Source organism: Lynx canadensis, chromosome A3 (genome assembly GCF_007474595.2).
Source record: "Lynx canadensis isolate LIC74 chromosome A3, mLynCan4.pri.v2, whole genome shotgun sequence".
Taxonomy (NCBI): Eukaryota; Metazoa; Chordata; class Mammalia; order Carnivora; family Felidae; genus Lynx; species Lynx canadensis.
The window spans coordinates 38,435,341-38,462,941 of NC_044305.1; the positions used below are offsets into that span (position 1 = coordinate 38,435,341).

A 27,601-nucleotide genomic window follows, 5' to 3' on the forward strand; every position below is an offset into this window, starting at 1 on the left:
CACCAGCAACCCCCTCAGGAGGTGACAACACTTCAGTTGCTCTAAAATGTAAATGACTGATTTTAAAAAATGGATAAAAGAAAGGGAGGGGAGAACAGAAGTTCCTGGGAGAGAGATGAATCAGTACCGCTAAGATGGGATGGGAAGAAGCTGAAGAGAATGGCAGGTTAGGGAAAAGGGTACCTGGGATTAAAAATAACTCATCTACACTGAAATAGAATGCTTTACAAAGCAAATGTTGATATGATTTGACTCTTCCAACACTCTCATGAAGGAGCTGAAGCACACATCATTTTCCATTATCAATAATGCAACAGGTACTCAGTAAGTTCCTATTTGGTTTGCCCAAGGTCATATGTCTAGTAAACAGTGGTTGCAGCTCAAATGTAGACTCTTGGGCTCCCAGAAGTACTCACCCTACAAATCCATGTTTCATAGACAAACTCCTAATTTTGAATTTTGCTTGTAATTCCTTCTGTGTCTTCCCAAAAATGGTAGCCATGATAACCAAGGAAGGCTCACCCACCCCTGGCAACCTAGTCCCTGTTGTAGCTCCTGTCCTCATTTGCCTGCTTCCATACTTTTAAGCTTTGTTCTCAATTCTTTTCATTTGGGGGAAGGGCAGCATTTTTGTATTCTTCCTTTCTGCTTCAAATTCCAATTAGCTTACATGGCAGAAAGTTCCTGAACTTGACCTCATAGCTATTGATCCTTAATTAACTAACATTCTGTGCATGACACCACTTTAGATCAGATTTCCTTGGTCAGAGTTGTTTTGCTCATCATACCAGTGTCATAATGGCTAAGAAATGTCACGGAGAATACACCTCTGTTAGAAAGTTGACCAGCCCCTACTGTGTATAAAGTGCTGTGTTAGGTTATGGGAAATTAAGAAATGTAAGACCTTCTCCCTCCAGGAAATGACATGCATATGAAGGTCGCAGCTACCACTTAAGACAGTGCCAAAGGGATCATGGAGACAGAGGCGAGAGAGAAAAAAAATGCTATGTTCCATTGTGAACAGGTCTGCATAGATGGGAAGAAATGGGGCAGGATAATGTTGAGGGTCTAGAAGTGAACAATGCTTTGGAGGTATTCTTTGACAACTCATACACAGAAATCACATCATGCACCTCTTAACATTTCCGATGAGTCTTGTATTGTTCTAATTGATTAATTAGAAAAACAGGCCTTTTGCTCCACTCCTCTCTCTCCAGGAAGTGGCTGCATGGCTCTCTGCTAAAGAACAGAGGATCTTCTTGAGGGAGGTGCAGATTGGCAAAAAAGGTGCAGACATCTCCTTACTGTTGCTCGACAGTGCTCCCCATCAGGACTTCCTCTACAGGAAGTGATTTCTTCCTTTTTTATAGAATTTATGGTTTCAGGACCAGACTACCTTCACTCCAGGGGAGCTTAGGCCATGCTCCAAACAATTTTAGGTTTGTTGTGGCTCACCTTTTTATTCCCCCAGAGGTGGGAAATGTACTATAGGGCTGAATGCTGAGGATTGAGCTATTAATGTAATAGATTTAAGAGTTTCTTAGGTAAGCCTACAAGAAAAGACCCAGATGCAGGCGAACTGAAGGCTACAGGGAGAGCGTCCTCTCACTGGAAGGTTGCTAAGTGCATGGGGCTCTACCTAAGAACCAAATTTGGGGCAACACTTTCAAGTTCCCCCCTCCTTCTCTCCCAGATAAATCCATCGGTCTGGAAATCCCCAGACCTCACTTGGGCCTTTTTAAAACATGAACCTAAATGTCAGGGAAGAATAGTGGTTGAGATCCTTAGACCTGGGAAACCCAGATTACTTTTTCAAAAAGAAGCACAGGGCAACCGCGAAGTGCATGATGGATCTGTGCATGAGGTCAATAGAACACCCAAGGTTACAATTCATTTTAAATCATCCTCAACTGTGTTGTTTGGCTGGATGGGAAGGAGAGAATGCTCTGGAACAGTTCCACTTAGCTTCCTGAGGTGAGGGGCTGCTGGAGTTGGTGGATGTGGAGAGAACTAGAATGAACCAAGGAGCAAAGAATAAATGGAGGTGAGTTATGAAAAGGCCAAACACCAGATTCTGGCAAAGCTTCTGGCACTTTCATAAAATGCAGCTTCCCTGTGCACTGTCAGAAAGGAATCACAGCAGAGATGGAAATTATTTGTTCTTGTGTCCTCTCAGACCCCAAGCCACCTGTTTACATAGACTTACAACAGGTGGATAGAAACAATCAGTGCTTTGTTTTCACTCTGTCTTACCACCACCCCAGCTCAAGAACAAAAAGTTCTCCTCCAGGTGCTGCTTCTGAAAGGGATGCTTTAGAGCACAGAGTGGAAAGAGGCCAGGGCTGCTCTTTCAGGACCTCATACCTTTCTGAGTTGCCCTTTGGACAGCAAAGATCACCGTAACTCCCAAGAACATAGGTCTCCCCAAAGCTGCAAATATCAGGGTTATGGGCAGAATGAATTAAAAATTTAATGGTACTGTAGCCCAGATACTTGTAGAGTCCAAAGCCCATGAAGATTAAGCTACTACCACTTTTCTGTCCACTGCCTGAATGGGCCACTCCACTTCTGCTTTGTGCAATCCCCGTGTCTGTTAGCCTTCCTCAGGCAGTAGAAAGGGGTGAGCAGCCTATGTTTTGTTGATCTGATGACCTGTTGGCCTGACAGAAAAGAAAATTGAGCCATGTTTCTGGCCTCTTCTTTCTGGAAGACCACAAGGGTCACTCAGAAAGATTTCAAAGAAAGAACGAAGCAGCTGCCATCCCTGAGCGCCCCATCCTAGGTCTGCATGTGAGTACACTAGCACGCATGCTCACACACACTCTCACACACACAGACACACACAGCGCCATCCCCTGCAGCCCCATGCACCACTGCACTTGAGTAAACCAGTGCCCTGGTGGTCCTTTAAAAATGAGGTGCTTTCTAAAAGGGGGTGATGGTTTCTGTGCTGGCAGCCCTTGCCCCTTCCTTAGAGCACTGCCCTTTTGTTGAAATGCACTGATTTGACACGAGGCGGTTCAGCCAAGCAGACAGCCCCACTGATCACCCAGGCCGTCAAAGCATTTTGTCTCTCTGGGGAGGAGAGTGAAGAAGGTGAAGGGCGCATCAGTGGGTCAGCTTCCGCTGCTAGGGCCCCTGGCCTTGTCTTCCCCTCTCCCCTAGCAACCTGCCCTTCACCCCCACACCTAGCTGTCCTGCTCTGAAGCCGGGGAGCTGAACAGGAATGTGATACCCCTCTCTCTGAACAGCACCCCCCCCAATCCATCCAGTGTCTGGAAGAGTTTCCCACGCTCCAGGACTAGGGTCTGCTGTCCCTCTTGCCAAATAGCCCACACCTTTGCAAAGTGATATTGCTGAGCCTGTGCAAGCCTGTCACATCCATCTTGGACCTCTTAACTTTTAGGAAGGGAAATCCTTTAAAAAGCCTGGATTTTTGGAGCTTTTTTCACCCCACCTCCACCCCACCCCTCCAAGCCAGGTGAGACTGGTTTAGGGCTGTGGAAGTGAGTGGGAAAAAGAAAAGACAACAATGTACGAATTAGAAATGAAGAGCCTCAAACTCCTGAACACAATCTCCATATTAAATTTGAAACAATTCTAGAAGTTGGGTTTTGTTAAAAATAAATAAATAAATCATTCAGAAAGAAAGGAAATTCCCCCAGGACAAGTTAGACTTGAACTTTAGTATTGTTGGCTGGGTTTTTTGGTCTGCAGCTGATGGTCAGATAGCAAAGACAAAAAGTCTCTAAAATAAACTCATTACTAGTCTTACTGCATCACTTCATTACCATAGTAGCTATTCACAAACAAATACTTCTCTTTTCTGGATCAAGCCGAAATTAGTATTAGTTTCAACCAATATACTTATTTCTTTTTTCCAATTGAGGGAGGCTTAAAATAGTCACCCAAAGTTCTTTTTTTTTTTACTTTCACAGACTTATTTACATGGTCATAGGCCTCTTGAGTGCCACAAGATACAACCAGATGAGTTGGGCAGGGCTATGACTTGTGATTTCCCCTCCTCCTTTTCCTCTAAAATACTTTTGGAACGGCAGGTCTGACTGAGGAAGAAACAAGAAATTCTGTGCCCAAGACATGGGCCCACACAGCTATGTGGACAAGCCTATATTGTTAAGATTCTCATGGGAGCATGTTGTCCAGAGCACTGAGCTGCATTGGATCAGGCATCACCCTTGAATCTACCAGGCTTGGTCTCTGTGGTTTCATGCAGGTGACTTGACCTCTCTATGCCTCAGTGTCCTTATCTATAAAATGAGGGTGATAATATTACCCATGAGTACCTCTGTAGTACAATACTGAACAAAAGAAGGTTTGTTGTGGGAATTAAATGAGATCATCCACATGAAACACTTAACACAGAGACAGGTATATGGTAAGTGTCCCCAAATGGGTAGATTCAGGTTGGTGATGATAGTGGATTAAGATGACAGAGGAAACATGTATAAAATAACTGGGAATCAGGGGCATCTGGGTGGCTCTGTTGGTTAAGTCTGGCTCTTGATTTCAGCCCAGGTCATGATTTCACAGTTTGTGAGATCAAGCCCCACATAGGGCTCTGCACTGACAGCACAGATTCTGCTTGGGTTTCTCTCTCTCCCTCTCCTTCTTCCCCTCCCCCACTTGCATTTTCTCTCTTTCTTTCTCTCTCTCTCTCTCTCTGAAAATAAATAGATAAACTTAAAAAAAAAAATAACTGGGAATCATAAGAACTAGTTTTGAGACCAGCTCTGCATGTTGCTGTTCCCCTCAGGAACTTGAATTCTCCAATCCAGTTTCTGTGCCTGAAATTCAGATCTAACTAGTGAAGAACAAGCAATAATGTTTGGGCAAGCACACTGCAAACCTCAAAGTACTAACCACAGTTACTGGTAACTGCTGGGTTACTATAGTTGTGTTTTGGAGCATCGGTGAGTCTGAGAGGCAGAGATTATATACTTCCTTAGTCCATTTTGTGTTCTTTCTGCTGCATTTGTCATGGAAGGAGGGAGAGCGTAATCTGGGACCTAACTCTTCACTGGAGATTATTTCCTTGTCTGGATGCTCTGTGCTCTTCAGGAAATCACTTCACCATACAGGGTTCATTTTCCTGTCTGGGAAATACCAACCCACACCTGCCTAATCACCAGAGGTCTCCAGGCCTAGAGGACTGAGTTAAAAGATTCTAGAAGATTCTCCCGAGTTGAGAGGTCAAAGCTTATGTATTCGCAGAGTCATTAGTTTATTAACCAATAGACTGAGAAATGTGTTAGTTTCTCTATGAAAAGTGTTTTTCAGAGCAAGTTACTGTAAAGAGTTTGTTTCTAACAAATAACTATCAAGAGAAGGAAAGAAGCTGGTAGCACTTCATAGGATCTTATCCTCACTTCCCAATTTTGGACAGAATTCCCCAAATCGACACTTATTTCGGACTTTTTTTTTTTTTTTTTTTTTTTTTTTTTTTTTTGGAGCTGACAAGTTCCTGCCAGAAGTTGGACTTGGGTCTTTTATTTTTTTTTTTTTATTTTTTTTTATTTTTTTTTGGGACAGAGAGAGACAGAGCATGAACGGGGGAGGGGCAGAGAGAGAGGGAGACACAGAATCAGAAACAGGCTCCAGGCTCTGAGCCATCAGCCCAGAGCCCGACGCGGGGCTCGAACTCACGGACCGCGAGATCATGACCTGGCTGAAGTCGGATGCTTAACCGACTGCGCCACCCAGGCGCCCCTGACTTGGGTCTTTTAAAAGAGTTCTCTTTCTTGTACTGTCTTGATTCATGGTGTGGAAAAGTCCAGAAAAAATAAATATACTAAAGCACATCAATTATGCATATTAAGGAACAGAAAAGATAGTAAGGTCTAGCATCTTTTTTGGCTTGGAAATCTGCTATACTCCCACATCTTCAGCCTGTCACATTGATTATTGTTTAAGGCATCTTTATCCACACATCTTTGATGCTGAATAACATGTAAATAAGAATGAGAGCAACAGGAAATATAAAACTAATCTCTGCCATCCAAGAAGCCACTGATCATGCTCATTAAGTTTCTTTAATTGGATGCCTATAAAATTTCAGGTTCAAGATTAGATTTCTTCTTCTGATATCAGTATGAGATTTCCACATTATTAACTGCAGGGAAGGGTGGGTTTAAGATTTATGTGTGTTTTTGTTTTTTTGTTTGTTTTGTTTTGTTTTTAATTCAGTTGGGGCTGTGGCCAGAAACTAAAGGGGAAAAAGAAACCTCTAAGCTGTTAAGATTCAGTCATCGATATGGTTTTTGGAGTAAATTCGTATTTTGCTACTTATTGCCTGGCCAGGCAACAAATCTATTTTGTTTGGACCTGAGCAACAGTTTGGGGGGAAAAATCGTATTGACGGTAATAGCTTAAAACATGAAATTGTTTTTATTCCCAGCTTGGAGAAATTGCAGGGCACGTCTGCTTAGGCAATCCCTTCGACTCCAGTCTGAATACAAATGGAATACCAAAACCGTTGGGCACGTTCCCCCTTATCTTCTACCCAGAGACTGATTTCATTACCATAATTGCAGGCTTGCCTGGCTCTTGGCAGCTTCTCCCCTCTGAGACCCTTAATAGCCTTACAGATGATTGTTGCGGCTCAGTCGTTCAGTCTGTAGGCAGAGGGGAACGAGACTGCAGAAGAGAAAGGTTATGTCTCTGAAGGCTCAGCATTGCCCTGTCACTACCTGGCTCAGTTCTGCACCACCCAGCTGTGCATTCCAGGGGCACCTGTCCTCCCAGGGCTGCATGTGGGTCCCAGTCACTCTCCAGCAACCAGCCTTTGCAACAAACAGCAGTGATATAAGATGTATGAGGTATTCCTGTTCTTCTCTTCCCTTTTTTCCCTTCTGGAAGACTACTAAACATTCCATAATTATTTATTAATATGCAAGAGATGCTTACCAGGCTGGAGATGATGGTGGCATGGAATAAAGCCAATGATGCCCTTCTAGGTATCCCACACCAGAAAAAGATTCACTTGGCTTCCTGTAGCCCGAGGATACTCTGGGACTGATGGTCATACCCTTGACCTTGTGTCTGGACCACACAAGGCCATAGCCCAGGCCTACCATAGGCTGGGCAACCTCCTTGGAATGTCAAAGTGAGTAGAATTCAAACCTCCCCATTCCTAGTACACAAGGAAGGGGCTGTTTGTCTCAGAGATGGGCACACCCTGGTGCAATTTGGCAGAGCATCCCAGCAACTCTCTCAGATGTCGAGTTAGGGCAAAACTGGAAACGCATCTGCCCAGTACATCTTGCGCTGATTACTCGGAGCACATGTTTCTGATTCATTTGCACACAACTCATCCAGGGGGTGTTGCAAGGGCTATGTGATGGCCAAAGGAACCCAATGAGTCTTTTATTATATTTTTTTAAACAAGTTTCTCTACGTTGATTGTCTCTCAGAGCCAAGAAACTGCATTCTTCCAGCCCCGTGACTTCAAAACTAGGCTCTGTACATCCAAGAGCAAGTTCTAACCTTGGCTCTGGGATTATCTGCTCTGACCCTCAGGGTCAGTTGAGGAGTGCACACAGAGTCTGGATGTGGGATGGGTGAAAGTCACAACTGTGGCTCTTGAGGACCTTGTGCTCACACCTCTACACAACCTGTGGTGGCCAGTCCCCACCAGCCTCTGTGGCCTTCTTGCCCCCCTATTTGCATGAGGGGACAGTACTTCTATTACCTTTTGAGAGTCAGTGTCACAAAGTTGTTGAGAGCATGGGCTTTAGGGCTAGACAGTTTGCATCTGCCACTCTCACTGTGTGACCTTCAGCAAGTTGTTAACTTCTCTGCAAAAAGCTAACCTGTTGCTGTCTAGCAACCAAAATTTAACAGCTTGAAGCGATGATCCTGGATTGGCCACAGTCCTGTGGGTTAGGAATTTGAACAGGGCTCAACCAAAAGAGCTTGTCTCTGGTCCACATGGTATTGACTGTGGTAACCCAACTGGGCTGGAGCATCCAAGATGGCCTTACTCACATGACTGGGGCCCTGGAGCTGGCCATTGGCTGAAGTACCTCAGCTCTCTGCTAAGTGGCCTCTCTCTTCACTATGTGTAAGGCTTCCTTACCTAGTGGTAGGAACATTCCAAGAGAATGAAAATGGAAGCTGCAAGACCTCATGAGGCTTGTCACAGCGTCACTCCTACCATATTCTACTGAACAAAGTGAGTCACAAGACTGGGCCAGAATAAAAGGGAGAGGAAATAACCTCCACTTCTTAATACAAAGATGGGATGAATTGCTGAGGCCATCTTTTCAGACAGTCAACCATAGGGGCCAATCAGTAGTACCAACTTTATTCGGTTATTATGAGGATTAAATAAATTAATATATGTAGAACACGTAAAACAGTGCCTGGTTACAGATTTAGTACTCAAGAAGTGTTTGGCTTTCTTATAATTATTCTTGTGTCACCTTAGAAACACATATAGTACATGTTTACTTCTTGAATTAAAGACTTCCCAGCAATGTAGTCATCAGAAAATCAGGAACCCTAGTGATGAACTGTCTCCTCACAACCTGAAGCCCATGTACATCAGTTCTGTCTGGTCATGTGGTTCATTTGGGCCATTCCTGGGTGTTTTCCATTCTGTATCGCCATGTGGTCTCAGCTTTCCTCCATGAGGGACACAGCCATCATTTCCCTCTACTCTCTTAGACTTTCTTCTGAGGGTACCTAGTTTGGAGACTATCAACTTCTCATTGACTCTGCCCTGTTCTGAATTCTTCAGGTCACCATAGAGGTGGTGGATGGTCCTGACTCTGAAGCAGATAAAGATCAGCATCCAGAGAATAAGCCCAGCTGGTCAGTCCCGTCCCCTGACTGGAGGGCCTGGTGGCAGAGGTCCTTGTCCCTGACGAGGGCCAACAGCGGGGACCAAGACTATAAGTACGACAGTACCTCAGACGACAGCAACTTCCTCAACCCCCCCAGGGGGTGGGACCGTCCAGCCCCAGGCCACCGGACTTTTGAAACCAAAGACCAGCCAGAATATGGTGAGTTTACCACCCAGCGATCTAAAATTGATGGGGAGAATAAATGAGGATGATGAGGCCTAATGGACACGGAGCCAAGCAAAACCCAGTTTACAGTATGTGGTTTTTGGTCTTCATAAAGACTTTGTTCCACAGAAGCCCCAAGGAGGCACCAGCAGCCACATTTTTCTGGAAAGCCTATAATTTTTAAATCATACCAATTATCCTAGGAGAGAATTTTTTTTTTTTTTTTTTTTTTTTTAGTTACGGATCTTTGACATTCTGCTTTTTTTCCCAAAAAAGTTTTATTTCTAAAAGTGAAGATAGCACCAAATTAACTTCCTTGCATATTTTACTGAAAAATTCATACTAAAAATCAATTTAGTAAAAAGAGATGTGTCCAGTTGCCTCTGTTGACCAGGCAACCATGTTATGTTTGACATTGGCAGTGGAGCAGCCCTTGGGAATCCACATGAACATGTGCTTCACAGGTTGTCAAAGTAAGGCTCCCCCACGAATAAATGTGAAGACCCCAAGTTGGGATTTCTAGTTTCCCATGTTTTTAGAGTAGGAGAAGTGAGGTAACAAACAACTTACAAATTCAGTGATTTAAATAATAAAAATCATGGTTCACTTGAGTCGGAGTGGGAGACAGTGGGGGAAACTCAGCTCCACTCAGTCATTCATGGATCCAGGCTTCTTCCATGTTGGAGCTCGGCAAACCATCAGGACCTGAGTTATGCTCCTTGGCTGGCAGCCAAGGGCACAGGGGGAGCCTAGAAAAGGCACCCATGATCTTAACCCCTCAGCCTGGAGATGATACACATCACATCTGCTTAGCACACCACCACACCACATTCTGTTGGTGACACGTAGTCATATGGCCCACATAGATTCAAGGAAAGCTGGGAAACACATCTCATGTGTGCAAAAAGAGGAAATGAAACAGACCTGGCAAGGCTTTGTGGGGAATCAGGCAGTCTGCCTCATGTTATGAGAATATCTGATATCTTACAAATTCACCCATCGTGACAGTGTTCTTGTGGCTTCACCATCCGCAGCCTTAGGAACAAATGCTATACAATGGGGATGATTTGTCTCACACCATTGCCTTCTCACCCTTACCTCCATTTCTCAGTAGGAAGACCAGTTGTATATTGGAGAGTCATTTCTGCTGCTAATAGATGATAGCAGGCAACTTCCAAAGCAGGAAGACCTTTTCTGAAGATCATGCATTATGTCTGCCACCATGCTAGGCTCTGGGAATCCAAAAGTTAGAAAGACATGGGTCTTCCCTAATGAGGATCTCACCGTCTGTGGATAAGGGAGAAAAGTTAAGTGAGAGAGGAAAACAGTGCCATGGTAGAGATACACATCAAATACTAGGGTAGCAGAAAGAGAACTCCCATATTCTTGCCAGCCAGGAGGCTTCTCAAACCTTCCCCCTTTTCTGGAAGAAGTCCAATTTATCTGTTTCTAAGAGAAAGGACTGGGAATAATCATCAACGTTTTATAGCACTCCCCATGCACCAGTCCCACTTCATGGCATCTCACATATATTAGCTTATTTAATCAGCAATTTGAGGCCGATACCCCATTTTACAGATGGAAAAACTGAAGGCTAGAGAAGTTAAACAATTTGACTTGAAGGGTCAAGACCTAGGATTCATCTCAGGTGGTTCGAGTCCAGCATCTGTTCTCTTAACCATTGTGTTATTCTGCCTCTCTAGGGAATAAAACATAGCACATCCTTTAGGACAATAGAAATAGATGCTTAGATTAGAAGATATAAATGGGGGGAAAAGTCCCATGGTGTTGAGCAAGAGAAACACAGAGGATCCCTGGGTGCCAGTCTGACATGTCACCACTGGTTTTTGGCTTAAGCTGTTTGCTCAGCACATACAGAACATTGTTTCAAAGAATGGAGCTCAGACCCTCCACATCAGAATCCCTTGGTTGCATGTTTAAAAATGCCAATCCTTGGGGCACCTGGGTGGCTCAATCGGTTTGGTGCCTGACTTTGTCTCAGGTCATGATCTCGCCTTTCAGAGTTCAAGCCCCATGTTGGGCTCTGTGCTGACAGCTAGGAGCCTGGGACCTGTTTCAGATTCTGTGTCTTCCCCTCTCTCTCTGCCCCTTCCCTGCTCACACTCTGTCTCTCTCAAAAATACCCATAAAAAAAAATGAAAATAAAATGCCAATCCTGGTCCAGCCCCATCTCTCTCTATACCAACATTCCTCAAAGTGTAAACCCCAAATCGGCTGCATCAACATCACCTGAGACTGTGATGGGAATGCAGATCTTCAGGCCCCAACCCCAGGCCTATTGAATAAGACACTCTGGGGTGGGGTCCCCAAAATCTGTGTTTGAACAGGCCTTCCGGAGGTTCTGGTACATTGAGCACCACTATCCCAGAGCAATGGTTCTCAGCCTTGGTTGCTCATTATACTCACCCCAGCAATTTTTTAAAGTCGATGCCGAGACTTGTCTTCAGACCAGTTATATTGGGATCTCTCAGGTTGAGGCCCAAGCATTAGTTTTTCAAAGCTCCATGAGTGACTCCGGTGTGCAGCCTCATTTGAGAGATGCTGCTGTCCTTCTGCTGAAGTAGAGTGTCCAGGAGTGAGACCTGGAGTTGGTCTTCTTTGCTTTTTTGTGTCTTTCTTTTCTCAGCCAAGGTCAGCAGGTGATTCTCATGCTCATCGAAGTTGAAGACCACCACTAGAAACAACTTTTGCATCTAAAGCTCTTACAGAATACACTCTACCAAATTCATGAACATTAAGAGCATCGTCCATTTCAATCTTGAGGATAGAATTTGCTTCTACTAGGACAGTTCCTGTGGTTGCCTCTGTCACCTTCACCCCAGCTCTCTAGGCCTAGAATACCTGTGCAGTATCCCACATCTGGATCTCACAGCATCCCTGGGCCATGGGAAACCCCCATCTTTCATGGGTTTGAACTATCTCTTGGTAACTTCCTCATCCTTAGAGCAGATATCAGGATTGCTACTTTATAAAGAAAATCTCGTCCCTTAAAATATCCCTAAGGGAGTGCTTCTTGGGTTTCAGCGTCCACACAAATAGTCTGGAGGTCTTTTTTTTTTAATGTTTGTTTGTTTGTTTGTTTTTGAGAGAAAGAGAGAGAGAGAGAGAACAGAACACAAGCAGGGGAGGGGCAGAGAGAGAGGGAGATAACAGAATCCAAAGCAGGCTCCAGGCCCTGAGCTGTCAACACAGAGCCCGATATGGGGCTTGAACCCACTAACCATGAGATCATGACCTCAGCTGAAGTCGGACACTTAACTGACTCAGGCACTCAGGCACCCCTAACCTGGGGTCTTTTAAAATGCAGCGTCTGATGCCATAGATGAAGCTGACAGTGCTCAGACCACACTTTGACTAGCAAGACTCTGAGCATGTTGTAAATGCTCAGTAGCATGCAGAATGAATGAACGATTACTTACTTCCCCAACGGGCTCCCAAGGAATGTGTGATTTCCAGAATTCCACACAGCATCGGATGAGCTGAATGCTCTTTATTTCAATCAATAAGATACTACTAAACAATGTCTAAGTATTTATCCCTGTGATGTATGTGGTGAAGGACAGAGGGAATGAACACATGGCCCAGGATGGCGAGGTTCCTGCGGTGGCAAAGCAGCAAGACTCACTGTGCCTAAGTATGTGTGAAAGTCACCACAGGAACCGGCCTTTGTGGCGGAAGTTGATCTCGGATTTTTGAAGGGAGCATCTTTCGTAATAACTTAAATGTTTGTGGCCAGAGAGTTCTTCAAAAAAATGTTGGTGTAAAAAAAATAGAATTTAATGGCATCTTTAGAATAAATTCCAAAATACACAATGGGAGTCAGTTATACCTAAGTTGCGATTGTGGAAACATATGATGTGACCACGGGTTGGCTCAATTTTGAACTCAATTTGAGATGCTGCATTTTAAATACCTTCTGTGTAGACACTTAAGGTATCATCAAGGACCAAGAAAGAATCCGAGTAAATATTTTTCTGTCAAATAGTAGAATACCATTGCCAAAATTGTTCTGAATCAACCATATAATGAAATCAGATAGGCATCGCTTACTGTAAACCTGGGTTGGGACTCAGTTCTTTGCAATTCTCTGACTGGTCATGGTCCTATTTTAATAGATTTCACAGTGATTTTTGTCAAGGCTTTTTCTTTGTAATGTTGAATTATGGCCACATAAGTGGGTGTCTTAAAAAAGAGAGGCCAACATGGGCCAGAATTAAAGCTGCAGGAGTACCAGGATATAGAACAGCATGCTGCCACAGAGACCTCACATCTAATCCCAGATCTGCCAGGCTTGAGCTGTGTGTCCTTAGGCAAGACCCTTAACCTCTCTGAGCCTCAGTTTCTTTATCCATAAAAGGAGGAAGTTTCTACCTACCTTACAGGATTATTATAGGAGTTTAATCAGTGTATTTAGACAGAGAAGCTGGTTAAAGCAGGCCCTCAATAATTGGTAGCCACTCTCATCTAGGATTAGTGGTGGAGGCTTGCCAATGACCAAGTCAAGACCCAAATCACTCCAGTTGCCCAGACACTGTAACTGTCCCACAGAACTCTAGTGACCTGAAACTGCTTAATCACTACTTTAAAATTTCAAATGACATGATTGAGACCCAGCTCTCAGCCCAGTACCCTGTGGATTGTTTTCTTCCTTCATTGAACTCTTTGATGTCACAGGGACTGTCTTTTACTGTCATTGTTGTCATCTTAGTGGTTACTGTTGTTCATATTCATTTTCTGCTCTGAGCGATGCTCCCTGGCAGGTGAGCACATGACAACAGGCTTGTTTTGCTATAGCAGAAAGGAATACTGCCCTCAAAGCTTTCTGTCCTTTGCATGCATTAAACAAATAGAGATTACCCAAAAGGAGGGTCTTTGCTGGGACATTTATCTGGGACAGTATGCTATGGAGCCTGCAGGGTGGTGAGTGGACATACACGCTTTGCCCTAGGAGGTGGCTTCATTTCATTGCTAACCTAATAGAAATGATTAGCCACATGGGTATGGAGCTTTCCTGTTTCTGATTTGGGGGACCATGTTTTGAAAAATTGGAAAAATCAGTGGCTTTGTGAGCATTTAAAATAAAAACATGAAGAGGCGCTTTTGTGGCTCAGTTGGTTGTCTGACTTCAGATCAGGTCATGATCTGAACTCAGCTCCTGAGTTCGAGACCCATGTCAGGCTCTTTGCTATCAGCACAGAGCCTGTGTCAGATCCCCTGTCCCCCTTTCTCTCTGGCCCTCCCCTGCTCATTTTTTCTCTCTCTTTCTCTTTATGCTTTAAAAAAAAACAAAAAAATAATAATAACATGAAGAGAGCCACTTATTGGGATAATAAACCCTTCATTGTTCCAGACTCTGCTAGCCATCTAGAGAGCATATTTTAGGGAGAATTTTATGGTGTATTTGTAACAGGTAACTTTTGCTGCTTAAGAAACCACCCCCTAAATTTAGTGTCTTAAAAGAACAAATGGGTTCTTTCTTAAGAATCTACAGTTTTGGGGGCGCCTGGGTGGCGCAGTCGGTTAAGCGTCCGACTTCAGCCAGGTCACGATCTCGCGGTCCGTGAGTTCGAGCCCCGCGTCGGGCTCTGGGCTGATGGCTCAGAGCCTGGAGCCTGTTTCCGATTCTGTGTCTCCCTCTCTCTCTGCCCCTCGCCCGTTCATGCTCTGTCTCTCTCTGTCCCAAAAATAAATAAACGTTGAAAAAAAGAATCTACAGTTTTGGGGTGTCTGGGTGGCTCAGTCGGTTAAGCGTCCAACTCTTGGTTTGGGTTCAGGTCATGAGTTCAAAGCCCCATATCCAGCTCAGTGCTGACAGCATGGGACCTACTTGGGATTCTCTATCTCCCTCTCTCTCTGCCCCTCCTCTGCTCATGCTCTCTCTCTGCCTCTCTGTGTCTCTCAAAAATAAACATTTAAAAAAAAGAAAAAAAGAAAAGAGTCTGAACTTTGCCTGAATTGTCATTCAGCTCTGGGCTGGCTTGGCTGGGGCTGGATAGTCTAGGATGGCTTTACTCAATGATGGGGCCCCAGCTGAATAGCTGGGCATGCTGGGGTGGCTGGGGCCTCTCTAACTGGTCCCTCACCCCCCAGGTTGCCAGCCCAGGCTCTTCACATAGTGATGGAAGAGTTCTCTGTGTCGAGAGAGCAAACCCTAATCCACGAACACTTTTCCTGCCTCTGTTTGCATCATGTTTGCTATTTTCCCATTGGCCAAAGCAAGTCACATGGCCCAGGCTGGGGTGGGCAGGAGAAGAGAGTAACCGAAGGGCAGATATGGGGAAAGGAATGATGGAAGTCATTTTTCACATATCCAACACAGTATTAACATTCAATAATTTAGATCCAAGAAACCAAGACCAGAAATTACCTTGTGCAAAGATTCCAATATAAGCCTCATGGCGGGTTTAATGTTAGAATCTTAAAGGTCAAAGATATTTTCCAAAATGTCTCTCCATTTTACTGCAACAGGAAGGAAAGGCTGTAGGAGATCTAGATGGTTGAGGTCCCATTGCTTCGGCTGAGCAAAACAGCTACACCACTTGGCATCACTGGATTATGTACCTAGCATATACATGACATAAACTCTACTTATCTGATTTAGTAAGCTTTCTCTGACTTGCCCACTGTCCCCTTTATGAGTCTAATGGCATTACGACCTTTACTTGTGACTTTTGTTGTCGTTGTTCCCTTCAACAAATCTGGTCTTGGTGGTACGTGTCGGATGTGGTTCAGTGTGTTAGTGTGTGCCTATAACCCACTGCACCTGGATGTTCCCACTGACCAGAGTGTGATCTCATGATTGCTCTGGTGTTCTCAGGGGGAGATTACCAAGAGATACCAGGCCACAGAGGTCTCGGAGGGAGCAGCAACCACCCTTACTGAGGTGGTTTCGCCCTCTGGAAGCAACTTGTCTCTCTAATTCTACTGTTGATGCCTAGTAAGAGATAAGAGAGATGGAGAGGCTGACACTGGGGAAATGGGCCCAACTCCTTCACACGAGACAGTAGTTTCAAACACCTGTTCGGCCGTGTTGCTGGAAAACCATTTCTTAGAAGATAACCAAAATACAAAAAGATTCCTTTTCGGGGAGAGAGAAGAAATGGATGGGGGCCCTTGGGGCAGGCAAGGTGTGGGCAAACTCTCTGCTCTGGGTTAGGGAAGAGGACACAACCATGAACGACACCCCCCTCCCCAACTCCGTTTAATGGGCTGACGAGACTCGGCGGCCCTGTGTTTGCCTGAGGAGTGTTCAGAGTGGATGCCATGCAAACAGCAGCCTGGGAGGCTGGCACAGGGCCCATCCTGCAGGTAGAAACATGTGTGGACTACATTCCTGATGGGCCTACATCATAACAATCACCGCGACCTGTTATGAACAGAGAGGGCCCCTTCCCTGCAAAGCACATGCCTGTAGCTCCAAGTTTGGCATTGGCGGCAGCCCCACGGCCGTAGGAAGATCTGGACAAACCAGGAGAAAGTATTACAGAGTGCAGATGCTTCAGAGGGGATCATGCTGTGCAGACCGAGGGCTTAGCACTAGGGCCCAAGCTTTCCTCTCTGTTACCCTTATGACGTTGGGTAAGTTCCCCAGTCCCTCCAGGACTTGGTTTCTTTACTTTTAAAAGAGGAACTTCATCTTGATAACATACCAGCTTTCCTCACACCACTCACATTCTCAGCACCCCCACCCCCCAGTTTGGTCTACTCCTTTTTTCCTTATCATTTATTGACTTCTAATACACTGTATAACTTACTCATTTTTTATTGATTATTGTCTGACTCTTCTTACTAAAATATTAGTTCCACCAGGAAAAAAATCTTTGAAAGTTTTATTTAATGATATTTCCCACATAACTAGAATTATGCCTGGCATATAATAGGGGCTCAATAAATATTCATTGGATAGATATCGAGTGATGAACTCAAAGGATCATTTCTATCTCTACCTTTATGTAGCAGTTATCTACTGCTATATAACAAACCATCCCAAAACAACAATGGTTTTAGGGGTGCCTGGGTGGCTCAGTCAGTTGATCATCCAACTCTTGATTTCGACTCAGGTCATGATCCCAGGGTAATGAGATCAAGCCCCATATCAGACTCTGAGCTGAGCATGGAGCCTGCTTAAGATTTTCCCTCTCTTTCTCTCTCTCTCTCCCTCTGCCCTTCTCCCCCACTTGCACTCTCACTCTCTCTAAAATAAAAATTTTAAACAAAACACAAACAAAAAAACAGCAGTTTATTATTTATCATGATTCTGTGGCTCAGGAGTTCATGCAGGGCCCCACTAGGCAGTTGGTGTGCTCCTAAGCATCCACTGTGTTCCTCTGTCCACTGGGAAGGGCTGGAAGGTTCAACAAGGCTTCACTCATGTGTGTGTGCCTCGCAGCCCCTCATGTGCCTCCTCCATCTCCATGCGGTGTCCCACAACTCACAAGTTTAGCCTCAGTTTCTTTCACAGTGACCAGATTGCCTAGAGCAAAAGTTAGAAGCTGCCAGGCCCTCTTAAGGCCAAAGTCAGCTCAGATTTTAAAGAAGGGGAAATAAACACTCTCAATCTCTCTCTCTCTCTCTCTCTCTCTCTCTCTCTCTCTGTCTCGTATGTAATAGGAGGGAAAGGACTGATGTTGGCCCTCTTTGAAAACTACCTACCATAGTATTCCATGATCCCATACTCTACAAATGCAGGCATTCTCAATAAGCACTGACCGGGCACCTTCTAGGAGTCAGGCCCTGGCTGTGTGCTGACCACCACAGTGCTCAAAACCTCAGACAGAGTCGTGCTCTCATGAAGCTAATCCCTAGAATGAACCCTGGAGCCATAAGCCTTTTGCCTCCAGCCGGCATCTAGTCCTCTCCAACAGTGAGAACGATGGAAGAAGACAACTGGCAGGCTGCTTGACAAGAGGGATTTGGGGACTCCTTGGGCGAGGCTGGTGACCGTATCCCTGGCTCCCTTCCAGATTCCACAGATGGTGAGGGCGACTGGAGTCTCTGGTCTGTCTGCAGTGTCACCTGTGGGAACGGCAACCAGAAACGGACTAGGTCTTGTGGCTACGCATGTACCGCAACAGAATCTAGGACATGTGATCGTCCAAACTGCCCAGGTTGGTATACACAGGGGAGTGGCTCCAAGTTCGGGGGGAAGTTTTCAACTTATTTTTAAGCCTTAGAGAAAGTGACTTTCTAAAAGACAACCATTTCCCTAGTAAGAATTCTGACCAGGCTGAAACAACAAGAGCTAACACAAGCATAATGAGCTGAATGGATGAAAAGATGGGTTTTCTGAGCCTTATGCACAATCGCTATAGCCATGACCTAGAATGCAATGCCACAGTGTACTTGTTTAATTTAAAGGGGGGATTCTGTTTAACTTGAGACTTTGATGTGGGATTTGTTGTGCCTTGAAGAGACGCAGACAGACATGTGTGGTCTGATAAGGAAGCCAGGATGAGTGGATTGACAGCCACATACAGGAGAACCATGCAGGTAGCCCTGTCGGTGATGTGTGAGAGTTGCTGAAGCCTCCAAGGGAGGAAACGGAGGAAACCTGGCAGTTAATTATCCCTTTAAACTGCATTGTCAGTGTTTTAAAAACTAAACTAATTGCAATTGGAGAGAGGCCATTGGGGGTAAAAGAATAATTGTGACTGTCTGTGGCAGTTGGGTGTCAAAATGTGGCCTGTTTTTATATGGCCTACACATTTTTAAAGGGTCAAGAAGAAGGAAGGGGAGAAGGAGGAGAAGAAAGAGGAGGAGGAAACGGAGGGAGAGGAGGGTGAGTAGGGGTAGGGGAAGAAATATGCAACCAAGACTACATGTGACTCACAAAGCCAAAACATTTACTCTCTGCCCCTTTACAAAAAAAATTTACCAGCTCCTGATCTGCAGTTTTACATTTACTTTTGCGTTCCCGTTGCCAGGTAGAATGCCAGCTTCAAATAATATCTCAGGTTCTTCCAATAAACTGTACATTCCAAATGGCTTCATCTGAAAGATGACTATCAGAGGCAGAAAACTAGATCCCTGCACCCCCAGACTTCCTTTTCCTACTCCTAGAAACTTGGTTGTCAGACCATAAGGCTGAGATCTGAAACAGAAAAGAAGTGAAAGAGCAAAGGGGTTTCTGAGGGGAGAGAGGAAGGATCAGACTGGACATGTGTCTGTTAGCAAAGGGGCATGTGTAGAAAATGGGGCTGACGTTTAACAAGCGGCAGCTTGGGCTCCATGTCAGCCATGCAGGTGGATTTCAGAAAATGGAGCAACCATCAAGATGCTCTTCCCGATCTTTCCTATGCTCACTGTAATGAAGCTGAGTTGGAAGTCTGGTGTGATGGGATTTAGGTGGGTACAAAATATACCAATAAATAATAATAACATGAGAAGGGGGAAGAGGAGAAATACATGAAGAAAAGGAAGAAGGGAGAGAAGGACAGTATGAAGAAGATGATGATGATGGAGATGAGATAAAACAAGAAAACAAAGGCGAAGATGAAGATAAAGCGAAGATGGTGAAGAAGGAAAACAAAATGTAATGAAGATCATGAAGAATAGGATTGTTTGAGGACTTAAGTATCAAGCCAATTTCTTAGGTCTTTTGGGGCATTATTTCATTTAATCCTTGCAATAGCCTCATGAAATAAGTATTTACTATTGTACCCACTTGACAGCTGTGGAAACAGGCGTGGGATTAACTTGTACGAGTCACACAAGCAGCAAGTGATCAATCTTGAATCTGAATCCAGGCAGTCTGGTTCCAGAGTCCATGTTCTTAACCATTAAACTATTCCACTGCCACCAGGAGGAAGGATATGGGGCTCAGCCAGTCATGGATACAGATGGCATTTACTGTCAGGGCTTGGGGGCTTGCCTGTTATTTCTTTTCCCAGGCTGGCATCCGGATCCAAGTCTACCACCTGGTGACCACCATTGTGAATGTTTCTCTGCCACCATTTTGAATGTTTCCTTCTCATTTTCTCTCACCACCAAGAGCAGCATGCCCAGCAGCACTGTTCATACATTTTCTTCTCATCTGATCTTGCCCTCCTTCCATCCTTTCTGCCTCTCTGTTCCTCGGCCTTCCAGGTTTTCAGGGCTTCATGAAGGATTTTTTTTTTTTTTTTTACAGGATCTTTTTCTTTATTTGGTTTGTTGATTCTCAGCCTTACTGGAAGGAGTCGTGGGGCAGGCAATCTCCCCAGCCTGGCAGTGATTACCCTGTAAAAGTTTGTCCCCTAAGTCAACCCTACAAATAAGTTCAAGGGGCCTCACATAAAGTCAGAGAGAGCCCCTTAAAGGAAATCAAGTCACACCTAGCAGGCAGCCAAGGCTCTCCACCACTCCAGCCTCCTTGGATGCCTCAGCTAGCACAGGATTCCTGTCTGTAAGGGAAGCCTGGATGGGAATGGTAGTTTGGGGATGAAAGAGGAACCAAGAAGTATGAGGCAAGCTGAGTTCAGTCCCTCAGAGCAAGTAATGACAAGGTCGGCGTATTCTTTTGAAGCATCGTTGTCAATGCTGAAAGTCCTAGAATTTGAGGTATCTGGTCTTTAGTTGTGGACTGCTACATCCTCAAAATGAGCTACTCTCAACCAACCAGGGAAAACTGGTTTTCTCAACCAGGGAAAACTCTCAACCAACAGTTACTGCTTAACTACCGTGCTTTCTTTACACATAATTTGTTGAATGCATTCAGCTCTATGAGGTGGGGCACTTCTTTCTCTCCATTTTACAGATGCAAAAGCTGAGGCATACAAAGGTAAAGAGGCTTCTGCAACGTCACCAGACTAGTTATAATTTTAACCCAGTCAGTCCTTAAAACTGGTATTGGCCACTAGACAAAATATTAACCATTGCCTCTAGTTCAGTTTGTCACCCTGACACCAGCAGACAGACAGCCTTGCAGACATGTGTCCCCCACTGCCCCAAACCCCATTCCTGGGCCTAGTGAATGAGTTCCTTAAGACTCATTCAGGGGCACCTGGGTGGCTCAGTCATTAAGCATATGAATTTGGCTTAGGTCATGGTCTCATGGTTCGTGAGTTCAAGTCCTACATCAGGTGAGCTCGAGCCCCGCTTTAGGTAAACACAAATCCTGCTTGGGGTAAGCCCTGCTTCTCTCTCTCTCTATCTCTCTCTCTCCCCCTCTCCCTCTATCTCCCTCTGCCTCTCCTGGAATTCTCTCTCTGCCCCAGGCTCACTTGCTCCATCTCTCTCTCTCTCTCTCTCTCAAAAAAAAAAAAAAAAAAAAAAAAGATTTATCTCTCCCTCTGCCCCTCTCCCCCACTTACACTGCACTCTCTCTAAAAAAATAAAAATATGGTAAAAAAAAAAAAAAGGCTAATTCAGGCACATTTGGATCTGATTTCATGCTGCAAATGGTATCTGGGGTTTTAATATATTTTATGCTCTACTACCTGCTTTTTACTGTTTCCTCCACTGGCAAGTTCCTACCCAGGAGTGGTCATGAATACAAAAAAGCTTTGTTCAGGTGTATTTGTTTCTGTATTTGCTGGGGGGGGGGGGGTGTGGAGGGTAACTTTTTCCATAAAACTAGGGGAAAATGAGCTCCTGTCTGTGTCTAGGAATCGAAGACACCTTCAGGACAGCTGCCACCGAAGTGAGTCTGCTTGCGGGAAGCGAGGAGTTTAACGCCACCAAGCTGTTTGAAGTTGGTAAGGAGAGTTTTCTCCCCCGCCCCTTTTGGTTTTTTATTCAAATATTGATTTAATGTTTTGGTGATTCCTTTTGCTTTTGCAGTGCTGTCCCATCCCGGGATCCATTTAAGTGTTTTGTTTTCCTCTTATGGGGTCCAATTCTCCCAGCACATTTCTTGCTACCTGAATACAGTCCGAGCAGGAGAGAGCAGTCCCGGGCCTCCCAGACCAGCCTGAGCAGAGCAGCCGGCTGGGTCTGCCTTGCTTGCTACACAGCTTCCGTGGCAAGAAGTGGGACAGGACTGCTCTCCCTGAACACAGAGTCAGCCTCAGTAGGGCCTCAGGCTGCATGGGGTCTCTTCTCACAGGCCTCACTGAGTGTCCCCAAGAAGTCAGGAAATGCTGATCTCAGTTCTGCAGCAAAAGGAGGGACGGAGAGAAAAAGGGAACTTTCTTGGCATTATACCTGCCTCTCTCTACCCCATCAATTTTTTTGTAACCTTTCGGCATACCCTGCTCCTCATCTGCCAGAAAGTGCTAGACCAAACACAATAAGCACGAACCAGACAAAATTAAAAGTGACTACTCAGGGGGCACCTGGGTGGCTCAGTCGGTTAAGCAGCTGACTTCAGCTCAGGTCATGATCTCGCGGTCCGTTAGTTCAAGCCCCGCATCAGGCTCTGTGCTGACTGCTCAGAGCCTGGAGCCTGTTTCAGATTCTGTGTCTCCCTCTCTCTCTGACCCTCCCCCATTCATGCTCTGTCTCAAAAATAAATAAACGTTAAAAAAATTTAAAAAAAAAGTGACTACTCAGGTGTGAGGTGAAAGCTTCCTTTTTAAAAATAGCTTCACATGCTTTGGGGTGCAATTCTTTATTGCAGAAAGATGAGACTCCTTCTGTCACACTTCTTCGTGTCACCCAGAAAGTCTTTCTTAGCCTCTTCACTTTTGCCCTGTCTCCTCAGCCAAACTGGAGGCAGTGTGGAAATTCTGTGTCACCCGGGGGTTCCACCTCAGTCTTTCACACACACACAAGGCTACCTTTCGCAGGAGCCTTCTGCAAACACTATGCATTTGACTCCCCCGACACCAAAATTAAAGACTAAATGTGGGACATTTACATAAAATAGTAGAGCAACAAAGATTGTCTTTGCGGGGCAGAGAGCTTCTCGGGTCTCTCCATATTGCACACCCTACGGACAGGCAGCTTCTTGCTTTGTTGGGAGGATGGGTCCTGTTGTGCAAAGTCACACCTGAGATACGACTGAGGACTCACAGACACAAGTAGGACTGGGTATCAGTCAGGTTCTGGGCATGAACAAACATGGCACACTGAACAGATAATTGAAGAGCATTTGATGAGGGTCTGTTTGCAAAGGTGTGAGCAGGGTAGAATGGAAACCAAGAAGGGGATATACGGGGCCGTACAGAGCAGTGGGGAGCCCTTACTGCCCCTTGGCCTGAAGGGAGCAGGGGGAGGAGTGGCTACCACAATCCACAGCCGTGTGGAGAGGGTTACCAACAGCACTCTTGTTGCTAAAGAAGGATGTAGCCAACCTGCAGTAGCAAGGGAGGAGACACGGGAACAAATACCTTGACCTCGCTCTCCTCTCTTCCCCTGGTCTCTGGCCAGGTCCTCCCCTTGGCTCAACCCAAAAAGAAGTCAGGGCTCAAGGAGTGTGTTGATGCAATCCACTGAGGACTCCAGAGCAAGAAAAACCTTCCAGAGCAAGAAAAAACATGGAATGAGGATATAAAACCCCAAACAGAAGATGCCTAGCAGAGATGGGACAAAGCTTGATTTGCACAAGGTCATTTATTAACCTTGTACTGACTCAGTTATCTGATATGTAAAATGGTCTGAGGTAATAGTGCCATATAGAGTTATTGCAGAATTAAATGAGTTAGTATTTGCAAAGCATTTAGAGCATGCCCATCACACTGAACATCTACATAAGTTTGATAAAAATAAGTCAATGCATGTTCTATAGGCACATGAATTATGATGACCTTCCACACTAGAAGGATAATAACAAAGCCATTTTCTAGCACCTCACTGAACTTTGTTTCTGAAGACCGTGCTCTCTGAAAGAGACCCTCACTGGTTCTGCAGACACACATTTCCCAGGAGGAGGCCTGCATGCTCTCACTACTGTTCAGTCAGGGGCTCCACAGGGGTGGAGTCTCAGAGCTCAGGTCCGAATGGAGCCTTCGCACATGCCCTCAGGCAGCACCCCGGTCCTGTGCGTGCTGGGTACTCCCTGTGTTCTAGTTTAATCCTCAGCACACTTTATGAGACAGGCATTATTTTCATCCCCAATGTAGAGATGAGAAAGCTGAATCACAGTGAGGGAGAATATTGTGCTCGAGGTCATGAGCTACCAAACGATTGAGCGGAAAGTTGATCCCAGGCAGTCCAACACAAGACCCCACACTCTTTATCTTAGGCCAGGCCTTTCTGAGCTCCTGAGAGATGCCCTATATCTCTCCTCCTCATTCCACTGAAGAGAAGCCTGAACCCTCCTCCAAACTGCCCCTCCCAACCCTACCCCCGTCCTAGTCTCTTGATTCCCTCCTAGGACACCACCAGTCTCCCAGGCACCTGGGGTCAGAGCTGAGGAGTCACTCCTAAAGTCTTTTCTCCTTTACCCTCAAGCCCACCAAGGCCCAGCAGCCCTAACTCTCTGACCACTCTTGATCCCTTCCATCCCCTCCCTTCCCACCTGGACTCTTATGACAGATATCAGCTCTGAATGTATCTTCCTATTGTACAGCTTAGCTAATAGCTCGCTATCACTCAGAAGCCTTCAGCAGTTCCCTAGGGCCATCTAAACAAGCCTAAACTCATTCCCTATAACCTCTGCTCTGGTGACGCTGAATGTTTCCCCACCCCCAGACAACCCCAGCAGATTTTTTCTGCTCAACCTTGGTTTGTGCAACATTCGCCACTGTTTGCCTGTTCATGACGCCTGTTCCCTTGGGGCAGTGCAGGACCAGCATAAACATATCTTTAGGTTTTTCAAATAAAACCAGGAATCCACATTAATAACTAGAATCACCTAAGTCTTAAGTTAATTCAATAATTTATTAATTCATTGGCAATTAATTCAATATTTTTTAATATTGTAAGGTCCAAATAGAACACCACCAGGGTGGGTTCTTCAGGTCAATGGCCTCTGGCCTAAATGTTAGGTGCCCTAAAAGCAGGGGCCAGCCCCTTCCTCTTTGAGGCATCTTATATGGATTTGCTTGCAGTGGTCGTCGCTGTTCGGTACCCATGGTTAAGAGATCAGGCCATGGCTCTAGTTTAAACCAGTGAGTGAGGGGCACAAATAAAACTTGTTTCTATAAATTCCCCTGGAGGTACTTTCTGCCTTACCTTGTCACCACTTATTTAAAGAGCAGATTCAAAATAGCCCTCTGAATTATTGTTAATTTTGTCATAGGTGATAAGGGGGTTGTGGTTATCCCCATATCCTCCTTTTTCCCCCCAGATGCCTACTAAAACTCAAGGATAATATATATTTTCAAAAAAACAAAAAAGATGAAGCAAATGTAGTGGTTAAATCTGGGTGATGGCATATAGGTAGTCACTGCTTAAATGTATTCTCTCTACTTTTCTATGTGTCTGAAAATTTTTCATAGTATACAGTGGAGAGGGGGTTGCCTTGTGAATAAAGTTCCCAAGTTCAAGGGAGGTGAACAAGCCAACCAAAGGCTGGTGGTTCCAGGGGGCTGCAGGGGTTGCCCCTGGGAGGGCAGGAGTTGACCTCAGCCTTAACCTGCTTCCCCTTTTGCATGTAGTGAGAGGGTTTCTCCCTGGTCTTTTTCAGACACGGACAGCTGCGAGCGATGGATGAGCTGCAAAAGTGAGTTCTTAAAGAAGTACATGCACAAGGTGATCAATGACCTGCCCAGCTGCCCCTGCTCCTACCCCACAGAGGTGGCCTACAGCACTGCGGACATCTTTGACCGCATTAAGCGCAAGGACTTCCGCTGGAAGGACGCCAGTGGGCCCAAAGAGAAGCTAGAGATCTACAAGCCCACGGCCCGGTACTGCATTCGCTCCATGCTGTCCTTGGAGAGCACCACGCTGGCCGCCCAGCACTGTTGCTATGGCGACAACATGCAGCTCATCACCAGGGGCAAAGGGGCTGGGACGCCCAACCTTATCAGCACTGAGTTCTCAGCTGAGCTCCACTACAAGGTGGACGTCTTGCCCTGGATCATCTGCAAGGGTGACTGGAGCAGATACAACGAGGCCCGGCCTCCCAACAATGGACAGAAGTGCACAGAGAGCCCCTCGGATGAAGATTACATTAAGCAGTTCCAAGAGGCCAGGGAGTATTAAGGAGATGCCACCTCGGGTATTTGTGACACAAATGCACTACACTGATCTACCGCTTGGGCAGCGCCCCTCTTATCCGCATACATGTATATTTGTATATACCACATGGGTATTTTTCATAAATTACACTAGGGGTGTGCACCAGCCCCAGGTGACTGCCATCTGAAGCCACCTTGCCATCTGAAATGCCCACAGAGCTCCTTGAAATTCCTCCAAGGGGCGATGTCAGCAGGAGGATGAGGACAAAGAAGCCAGAAGAACCTGGAAGCCATAGTGGGTGAGATTCAACTCACACCCCGATCCAATGTTTTCTAGAGAAGCAAAGAGGAAAAGACTGAGTTGTAAACGTTATAAGCAGTTTTTATATATAACTTATTTAATATGAATGTGACTTAAGCATAAACTTTTTCGCTGGAGTTGTGAAACTGTTTAATCCCTTCTGTGAGAATTCAGACAGGGGCTTCCGGAGGTGGGAGAGAAAGGGAATTTTGTAATGATTTAAAAAAAGAAAAACTAAATAACTCAACATAAATGTATCAAAATAAGAAAACGGCCACCTAAAAACAAATATTCTTTAGTCCTGAGGGACCTTGCTGGAGTCTCAGCTTCCAAAATGCCCTTGCCTAAGATTGGATAGGGGGTGGGGGGCACATGGGTATTTTAGGGGCAAATCTGATGACTGGTTTTAAATAGGCTTTAAAATAAAAGGCCAATATTAGCATAATGCTATAATTCTACTGAAAGGCTTCAGAGTAGGAGACGTTCTGCTCATGTCTTAGTAGGTTCAGAAGGCTGCAGGAAGGTCAGATGTAAAAATAGTAGCACTTTTCCAAAGAAAAACAAGCAAAATAAATGGTAAAAGAACATAAATCTCATTTCATCTATTTTATTTTAATACCATCGTAACATTTTTTTTCTCCACCAATATATTCCCAGTAAATACATATAAAAAGAGTAGGGGGACTCATGTTTAGAAAAAATCTAATTTTTTTATGTTTTAAGAAAGGGGAAAAAACTACGTTATTTTTGTAAAGTATTTATTGAGTCACTGAGTCTTGTGCTTCAAGCAATTACCTGGTTCTGTAGTGTGGAACTTAGGACAAATAAAGAATTTGTTCTTATGAAATCTTTACTTGCAAAACTCCAGGAAAAGAGAATATATAATAAAATCATAATAAAATGTGTTACCTGCAATAAATGTGTTACCTGCCAATATTTATGATACAAATACCATAAATAATCCTGGTAAGCCCTGGACTCCAAGGCAGGGGGGAGAGGAAGGTCTAAACCAGGTAGGAATAAAAGGCTCATTGATTGATGTGATGGTGGGTGGTATAACTCAGCATCTTTGGCACCAAGAACGTCAACCCAGTCCCCAGGAAGCTGAAGTCATTGACCCACAGGTAAGTTTTTGCCTCCTCAGAGCTAAGAAGGAGCTAAGAAAACCAAGCCAGAGCAAAGGTTTAAGACAGTCCAGGTGAGCAGGGCTGCTTCCAGACAAAATTCAGCAATTACAATAGCAAGTAGAACTAATCATGCAGATTATT

General features: G+C 45.0%; 1 protein-coding gene across 1 annotated transcript in view; it reads left to right on the forward strand.

Annotated features, from left to right (window-relative positions):
* ISM1 (isthmin 1) overlaps positions 1-26,479 on the forward strand; it is a 74,319-nt gene extending 47,840 nt beyond the window's left edge. Inside the window, exons 3-6 of the mRNA XM_030310106.1 lie at positions 8,759-9,023; positions 18,014-18,157; positions 21,635-21,724; positions 25,540-26,479. Of these exons, the coding sequence (XP_030165966.1) occupies positions 8,759-9,023; positions 18,014-18,157; positions 21,635-21,724; positions 25,540-26,057 (1,017 nt within the window). The 3' untranslated portion in view covers positions 26,058-26,479. The remainder of the gene's footprint in view (positions 1-8,758; positions 9,024-18,013; positions 18,158-21,634; positions 21,725-25,539) is intronic.
* The last annotated feature ends 1,122 nt before the right edge of the window (positions 26,480-27,601 follow it).